This window comes from Hemiscyllium ocellatum, chromosome X, assembly GCF_020745735.1.
Source record: "Hemiscyllium ocellatum isolate sHemOce1 chromosome X, sHemOce1.pat.X.cur, whole genome shotgun sequence".
Taxonomy (NCBI): Eukaryota; Metazoa; Chordata; class Chondrichthyes; order Orectolobiformes; family Hemiscylliidae; genus Hemiscyllium; species Hemiscyllium ocellatum.
Window position 1 is genome coordinate 6,173,907 of NC_083453.1, and position 9,626 is coordinate 6,183,532.

Here is a 9,626-nt window from a genome sequence, read left to right on the forward strand (position 1 = left end):
CATCAAGTCCACTCCGCCATTCAATCATGGCTGATGGGCATTTCAACTCCACTTACCAGCGTTCTCCCTGTAGCCAGGGAAGAATTTACCAGGATGTTGCTGGGAGTGGAGGGTTTGAGATATATGGAGAGGCTGGGACTTTTTTCACTGAAGGCTGAGGGGGTGACCTGACAGAAGTTCATAAAATAATGAGAGGTATGGAGAGAGTTAATGGTACTTATCTTTTCCCTGTGATGGGGGATTTGAAGACGAGGAGACACGTGTTTAAGGTGAGCGGACAGAGATTTTGAAAAGACATGAGGGGTAATTTCTTTTGCACAGAGCGTGGTTCGTGTGTGGAATGAACTTCCTGAGGAAGTGGTGGATGTGGGTACAGTTACAATGTTTAAAAGAGATTTGGATAAGGACATGAATAGGAAAGGTTTGGAGGGAGATGGGCCCCAGATGGGACTAGTTTAGTTTGGGATAAGGGTCGGCACGGACCCGTTGGGCTGAAGGGTCTGTCTCCATGCTCTCTGACTCTATGAAGTCCTGTAAAACTTGATACCTCTCTGTTTGTGCCTCTGCTCCTTCTATTGCTCCTGGATGCCTAAAACAGCTCTGGAAAACGTCTTCAGATGCTCACGAGAAACCCCACAGTTCCCCTGTAGGCTGAGAGCAAAGGAATAGGCCATTTGGCCCCTCAAGCCTGATCCCCTGTACGAGACCCTGGCTGACCCCTGTGCCACATTCCCCCACTATCCCACTCCCCTGCTCCCCCACCCCCCCCCAGCTTTTTCCTTTTGCTGTTGTCAATATTCTGTCTCTCTTGAACCCACTCAAGGACTGACACCCCACAGCTTGCTGAGGGACTTTCTCTTCAGAATTTGAATTCACTGTTGTGAATATATTTGATGATCCCAAATGTTTCTGAGCCTTGCTCCGACACCTTTGCATCATCCGTGCTACCGTTTCGGCTTTCGAGCTGAGCAATATTTGTTTTTCTATCCCACTCGACGCGTGTTGGCCCCTCCTCCGCCCCGCCCCATTTGCTTGAAACGGCTCGTTTCATTTGTTTGTCAGCCGTGGAGTCTGTCGGGAGTGGGCCCCACTGTTCACTCACTCAGCCATGGGATGGTGGCGGCTGGAATCACCGAGAGGGTGACCCCGTTTGCCATTTTGCAGGTCAAAGGTCACACCGGCGCCTCATGGCTGCCCTCCCAGCATTCCCTGTGCGGTCAGGTCGCGATCGTTCCTCAGCCCCAACTCGGGGATGTCTCTGCCTGGGGCGACATTTCTGAATGGGATTGGATTTGGCCGGGAATCGAGGCAAATGATACCCATGAGGCAGTTTGTTCCGAGCAGAGACGCGTGCCATTGACTGTATGTTGTGTTTTTCCGCAGGGAACCGGCTCCACAACGAGACGGAAGTCCTTGAGTTCAAATCCAACCAGTGGTTTGGCGCAAGTATTCGATCGTCCAATCGCACAATAGTGGTGAGTCGCAAGTGGGCGGTGGGGATGAGGGACGTTACACACCACTGGGTCCATCCACTCAGAGACTGGGCTGGCACGGGGGCACAGTGGTTAGCACTGCGGCCGGGTTCGATTCCAGCCTCGGGCGACAGTCTGTGTTATATCGGCACATTCTCCTTGTGTGTGAGGGGATTTCCTCTGGGTCCACTGGTTTCTTCCCACAGTCCAAAGATGTGCAGGTTAGGGTGGATTGGCTGTGCTAAATTGTCCCATAGTGCCCAGGGAAGTGCAGGTTAGGGTGGATTGGCCATGCTAAATTGTCCCATAGTGCCCAGGGATGTGCAGGTTAGGGTGGATTGGCCATGCTAAATTGTCCCATAGTGCCCAGGGATGTGTAGGTTAGGGTGGATTGGCCATGCTAAATTGTCCCATAGTGCCCAGGGATGTGTAGGTTAGGGTGGATTGGCCGTGCTAAATTGTCCCATAGTGCCCAGGGATGTGCAGGTTAGGGTGAATTGGCCATGCTAAATTGTCCCATAGTGCCCAGGGATGTGCAGGTTAGGGTGGATTGGCCATGCTAAATTGTCCCATAGTGCCCAGGGATGTGTAGGTTAGGGTGGATTGGCTGTGCTAAATTGTCCCATAGTGCCCAGGGATGTGCAGGTTAGGGTGGATTGGCCGTGCTAAATTGTCCCATAGTGCCCAGGGATGTGCAGGTAGGGTGGATTGGCCGTGCTAAATTGTCCCATAGTGCCCAGGGATGTGCAGGTTAGGGTGGATTGGCCATGCTAAATTGTCCCATAGTGCCCAGGGATGTGCAGGTTAGGGTGGATTGGCCATGTTACATTGTCCCATAGTGCCCAGGGATGTGCAGGTTAGGGTGAATTGGCCGTGCTAAATTGTCCCATAGTGCCCAGGGATGTGCAGGTTAGGTGCATTAGTCATGCGGGAATGTAGAGTAATAGGGAATGGGTCTGGGTGGGTTACTCTTCGGATGGCCTGTGTGGAGTTGTGGGCCTGAAGGACCTGTTTCCACACTGTCGGTATTCGAAGTAAATTGTCTCGAGTTGTGCCCTGGGTCGGTGCTCTCAGCAGCTGTGTCACTGACACTTGGCCATTGAACGACGTCGGGCCCAGATGCCACTTCCTCCTGACTTGCCCACTGCCCTGGCAATGCTCTCTGTTCTTTCCTCCTCCCTCGCCACTTCCTCAGACACCAGGCCTCATTCTCCGACCACCCGGGAAGTTGAGATCACCTCTCTCATGACAAACTGCATTCATCTAGTGTCTGACGGGTACTTCCCTGCATCATTTCTTCTGGGGATCCTTCACAAACAATGTCAGCAGCTCACCCATACCCCTTTCAGCTCCAGTGAGGTCTGCTCTGTCGCTGCATAACAGTAGGGTACAGTACTGGTGGGGACAGGTCTGTCCCTGTATAACACGGGGTACAGTACTGGTGGGGACAGGCCTGTCCTTGTATAACACTGGGGTACAGTACTGGTGGGGACAGGTCTGTCACTGTATAACACTGGGGTACAGTACTGGGGGGGACAGGTCTGTCACTGTATAACACTGGGGTACAGTACTAGTGGGGACAGGTCTGTCACTGCATATCACTGGTGTACAGTACTGGTGGGGACAGGTCTTTCACTGTATTGCAATGGGGTACAGTACTGGTGGGGACAGGTCGATGACTGTATAACACTGGGGTACAGTACTGAAGGAGACAGGTCTGTCACTGCATAACACTGGGGTACAGTACTGGTGGGGACAGGTCTGTCCTTGTATAACACTGGGGTACAGTCCTGGTGGGAACAGGTCTGTCACAGTATAAAACTGGGGTACAGTACTGGTGGGGACAGGTCTGTCCCTGTATAACACTGGGGTACAGTACTGGTGGGGACAGGTCTGTCCTTGTATAACACTGGGGTACAGTCCTGGTGGGGACAGGTCTGTCACTGTATAACACTGGGGTACAGTACTGGTCAGGACAGGTCTGTCACTGTATAAGACTGGCGTACAGTACTGGTCAGGACAGGTCTGTTGCTGCATATTACTGGGGTACAGTACTGGTGGGAACAGGTCTGTCACAGTATATTACTGGGGTACAGTACTGGTGGGGACAGGTCTGTCCCTGTATAACACTGGGGTACAGTACTGGTGGGGATAGGTCTGTCCCTGTATTACACTGGGGTACAGTAGTGATGGGGACAGGTCTGTCACTGTATAATACTGGGGTACAGTACTGGTGGGCACAGGTCTGTCACTGTATAACTCTGGGGTACAGTACTGGTGGGGACAGGTCTATCCCTGTATAACACTGGGGTACAGTACTGATGGGGACAGGTCTGTCCCTGTATAACACTGGGGTACAGTACTGGTGGGGACAGGTCTGTCCCTGTATAACACTGGGGTACAGTACTGGTGCGGACAGGTCTGTCGCTGTATAACGCTGGGGTACAGTACTGGTGGGGACAGGTCTGTCACTGTGTAACAGTGGGGTACAGTACTGGTGGGGACAGGTCTGTCCCTGTATAACACTGGGGTGCAGTAATGGTGGGGACAGGTTTGACCCAGGATAACACTGGGGTACAGTACTGGTGGGGACCGGTCTGTCGCTGTATAAGACTGGGATACATTACTGGGGGGGACAGGTCTGTCCCTGTATAACACTGGGGTACAGTACTGGTGAGGACAGGTCTGTTACTGTATAACACTGGGGTACAGTACTGGCGGGGACAGGTTTGACCCAGTATAACACTGGGTACAGTACTGGTGGGGACAGGTCTGTCACCGTATAACACTATAGGTTGCTGGTGGGGACAGGTCTGTCACTGTATAACACTGGGGTACAGTACTGGTGGGGACAGGTCTGTCACTGTATAACACTGGGGTACAGTACTGGTGGGGACAGGTCTGTCACTGTATAACAGTGGGGTACAGTACTGGTGAGGACAGGTCTGTCCCTGTATAACACTGGGGTACAATACTGGTGGGGACAGGTCTGTCACTGTGTAACACTGGGATACAGTACTGGTGGGGACAGGCCTGTCCTTGTATAACACTGGGGTACAGTACTGGTGGGGTCAGGTCTGTCCATGTATTACACTGGGGTACATTAGTGATGGGGATGGGTCTGTCACTGTATAACACTGGGGTACAGTACTGGTGGGGACAGGTCTGTCACTGTATAACACTGGTGTACAGTCCTGGTGGGGACAGGTCTGTCACTGTATAACACTGGTGTGCAGTACCGATGGGGACAGGTTTGACCCAGTATAACACTGGGATACAGTACTGGGGGGGACAGTTCTGTCCCCGTATAACACTGGGGTACGTTGCTGGTGGGGACAGGTCTGTCACTGTATAACACTGGGGTACAGTACTGGTGGGGACGGGTCTGTCCCTGTATAACACTGGGGTACAGTACTGGTGGGGACAGGTCTGTCCCTGTATGACACTGGTGTACAGTACTGGTGGGGACAGGTCTGTCACTGTATAACACTGGGGTACAGAACTGGTGGGGACGGGTCTGTCCCCGTATAACACTGGGGTACAGTACTGGTGGGGTCAGGTATGTCACTGTGTAACATTGGGGTACAGTACTGGTTGGGATGGGTCTGTCACTGTATAACAGTGGGGTACAGGCCTGGTGAGGACAGGTCTGTCCCTGTATAACACTGGGGTACAGTACTGATGGGGACAGGTCTGTCACTGTATAACAGTGGGGTAGAGTACTGGTGGGGACAGGTCTGTCCCTGTATAATACTGGGATACAGTACTGGTGGGGACAGGTCTGTCACTGTATAACTCTGGGGTACAGTACTGGTGGGGACAGGTCTGTCCCTGTGTTACACTGGGGTACATTAGTGATGGGGATGGGTCTGTCACTGTATAACACTGGGGTACAGCACTGGTGGGGATGGGTCTGTCCCTGTATAACACTGGGGTACAGTACTGGTGGGGACAGGTCTGTCACTGTATAACAGTGGGGTACAGTACTGGTTGGGACAGGTCTGTCCCTGTATAACACTGGGGTACAGTACTGGTGGGGACAGGTCTGTCACTGTATAACACTGGGGTACATTACAGGTGGGGACAGGTCTGTCCCTGTATAACACTGGAGTACAGGCCTGGTGAGGACAGGTCTGTCAGTGTATAACACTGGGGTACAGTACCAGTGGGGACAGGTCTGTCACTGTGTAACACTGGGGTACAGTACAGGTGGGGACAGGTCTGTCCCTGTATAACACTGGAGTACAGGCCTGGTGAGGACAGGTCTGTCAGTGTATAACACTGGGGTACAGTACCAGTGGGGACAGGTCTGTCACTGTGTAACACTGGGGTACAGTACTGGTGGGGACAGGTCTGTCACTGTATAACAGTGGAGTACAGGCCTGGTGAGGACAGGTCTGTCAGTGTATAACACTGGGGTACAGTACCAGTGGGGACAGGTCTGTCACTGTGTAACACTGGGGTACAGTACTGGTGGGGACAGGTCTGTCACTGTATAACACTGGAGTACAGGCCTGGTGAGGACAGGTCTGTCAGTGTATAACACTGGGGTACAGTACCAGTGGGGACAGGTCTGTCCCTGTATAACACTGGGGTACAGTACTGGTGGGGACAGGTCTGTCCTTGTATAACACTGGGGTACAGTCCTGGTGGGGACAGGTCTGTCACTGTATAACACTGGGGTACAGTACTGGTCAGGACAGGTCTGTCACTGTATAAGACTGGCGTACAGTACTGGTGGGGTCAGGTATGTCGCTGTATAACACTGGGATACAGTACTGGGGGGGATAGGTCTGTCCCTGTATAACACTGGGGTACAGTACTGGTGGGGACAGGTCTGACCCTGTATAACACAGGGGTATAGTACTGTTGGGGACAGGTTTGACCCAGTATAACACTGGGGTACAGTACTGGTGAGGACAGGTCTGTTACTGCATAACACTGGGGTACAGTACTGGTGGGGACAGGTCTGTCACTGTATAACACTGGGGTACAGTACTGGTGGGGACAGGTCTGTCACTGTGTAACACTGGGGTGCAGAACTGGTGGGGACAAGTTTGACCCTGTATAACACTGGGGTACAGTACTGGTGGGGACAGGTCTGTCACTGTGTAACACTGGGATACAGTACTGGTGGGGACAGGTCTGTCACTGTATGACACTGGGGTACAGTACTGGTGGGGATAGGTCTGTCCCTGTATAACACTGGGGTACAGTAGTGATGGGGACAGGTCTGTCACTGTATGACACTGGGGTACAGTACTGGTGGGGACAGGTCTGTCGGTGTATAACACTGGGGTACAGTACTGGTGGGGACAGGTCTGTCACTGTATAACAGTGGGGTACAGTACTGGTGGGGACAGGCCTGTCGGTGTATAACACTGGGGTACAGTACTGGTGGGGACAGGTCTGTCACTGTATAACACTGGGGTACAGTACTGGTGGGGACAGGTCTGTCACTGTATAACAATGGGGTACAGTACTGGTGGGGACGGGTCTGTCCCTGTATAACACTGGGGTACAGTACTGGTGGGGACAGGTCTGTCACTGTATAACACTGGGGTACAGTACTGGTGGGGACGCGTCTGTCCCTGTATAACACTGGGGTGCAGTACTGGTGGGGTCAGGTATGTCACTGTGTAACATTGGGGTACAGTAGTGGTTGGGATGGGTCTGTCACTGTATAACACTGGAGTACAGTACTGGTGGGGTCAGGTATGTCGCTGTATAACACTGGGATACAGTACTGGGGGGGATAGGTCTGTCCCTGTATAACACTGGGGTACAGTACTGGTGAGGACAGGTCTGTCTCTGTATAACACTGGGGTACAGTACTGGTGGGGACAGGTCTGTCACTGTATAACACTGGGGTACAGTACTGGTGAGGACAGGTCTGTCGCTGTATAAGACTGGGATACAGTACTGGTGGGGACAGGTCTGTCCCTTTATGACACTGGGGTACAGTACTGGTGGGGACGCGTCTGTCCCTGTATAACACTGGGGTGCAGTACTGGTGGGGTCAGGTGTGTCACTGTGTAACATTGGGGTACAGTAGTGGTTGGTATGGGTCTGTCACTGTATGACAATGAGGTACAGTACTGGTGGGGACAGGTCTGTCAATGTATAACACTGGGGTACAGTACTGGTGGGGACAAGTCTGCCACTGTATAACACTGGGGTACAGTACTGGTGGGGACAGGTCTGTCCCTGTATAATACTGGGATACAGTCCTGGTGGGGACAGGTCTGTCACTGTATAACTCTGGGGTACATTAGTGATGGGGATGGGTCTGTCCCTGTATAACATTGGGGTACAGCACTGGTGGGGATGGGTCTGTCCCTGTATAACACTGGGGTACAGTACTGGTGGGGACAGGTCTGTCACTGTATAACAGTGGGGTACAGTACTGGTGGGGACAGGTTTGACCCAGTATAACACTGGGTACAGTACTGGTGGGGACAGGTCTGTCGCTGTATAACACTGGGGTGCCGTACCGGTGGGGACAGGTCTGTCACTGTGTAACACTGCTGTACAGTATTGGTGGGGACAGGTCTGTCACTGTATAACACTAGAGTACAGTTCTGGTGGGGTCAGGTATGTCGCTGTATAACACTGGGATACAGTACTGGTGGAGACAGGTCTGTCCCTCTATAACACTGGGGTACAGTACTGGTGGGGACAGGTCTGTCCCTGTAGAACACAGGGGTACTGTCCTGTTGGGGACAGGTTTGACCCAGTATAACACTGGGGTACAGCACTGGTGGGGACAGGTCTGTCGCTGTATAACACTGGGATACAGTACTGGGGGGGACAGGTCTGTCCCTGTATAACACTTGGTTACAGTACTGGTGAGGACAGGTCTGTCCCCGTATAACACTGGGGTACAGTACTGGTGGGGACGTGTCTGTCCCTGTATAACACTAGGGTACAGTACTGGTGTGGACAGGTCTGTCCCTGTATGACACTGGTGTACAGTACTGGTGGGGACAGGTCTGTCCCTGTATAACACTGGGGTACAGTACTGGTGGGGATAGGTCTGTCCCTGTATAACACTGGGGTACAGTACTGGTGGGGTCAGGTATTTCGCTGTATAACACTGGGATACAGTACTGGTGGGGACAGTTCTGTCACTGTTTAACTCTGGTGTACAGTACTGGTGGAGACAGGTCTGTCCCCGTATAACACTGGGGTACAGTACTGGTGGGGACGGGTCTGTCACTGTATAACTCTGGGGTACAGTACTGGTGGGGATAGGTGTGTCTCTGTATTACACTGGGGTACAGTAGTGATGGGGATGGGTCTCTCACTGTATAACACTGGGGTACAGTACTGGTCGGGACAGGTCTGTCACCGTATAACAGTGGGGTACAGTACTGGTGGGGACAGGTCTGTCACTGTGTAACACTGGGGTACAGTACTGGTGGGGACAGGTCTGTCACTGTATAACACTGGGTTACAGTACTGGTGGGGACGGGTCTGTCACTGTATAACACTGGGGTACAGTACTGGTGGGGTTAGGTGTGTCTCTGTATTACACTGGGGTACAGTAGTGATGGGGATGGGTCTCTCACTGTATAACACTGGGGTACAGTTCTGGTGGGGGACAGGTCTGTCCCTGTATAACACTGGGGTACAGTACTGGTGGGGACAGGTCTGTCACCGTATAACAGTGGGGTACAGTACTGGTGGGGACAGGTCTGTCACTGTGTAACAGTGGGGTACAGTACTGGTGGGGACAGGTCTGTCAGTGTATAACACTGGTGTACAGTACTGGTGGGGACAGGTCTGTCACTGTGTAACACTGGCGTACAGTACTGGTGGGGACAGGTCTGTCACTGTGTAACACTGGGGTACAGTACTGGTGGGGACAGGTCTGTCACTATATAACACTGGGTTACAGTACTGGTGGGGACGGGTCTGTCACTGTATAACACTGGGGTACAGAACTGGTGGGGACAAGTTTGACCCTGTATAACACTGGGGTACAGTACTGGTGGGGACAGGTCTGTCACTGTAACACTGGGATACAGTACTGGTGGGGACAGGTCTGTCCCTATATAACACTGGGGTACAGTACTGGTGGGGACAGGTCTGTCCCTGCATAACAGTGGAGTACAGTACTGGTGGGGACAGGTCTGTCACTGTATAACTCTG

General features: G+C 52.6%; 1 protein-coding gene across 1 annotated transcript in view; it reads left to right on the forward strand.

The window, feature by feature from the left end:
• Positions 1 to 9,626, forward strand: part of LOC132805742 (integrin alpha-5-like) — a 101,684-nt gene that overhangs the window by 18,094 nt on the left and 73,964 nt on the right. The window contains exon 3 of the mRNA XM_060820968.1: positions 1,384 to 1,475. Coding sequence (XP_060676951.1) covers positions 1,384 to 1,475 — 92 coding nt within the window. The remainder of the gene's footprint in view (positions 1 to 1,383; positions 1,476 to 9,626) is intronic.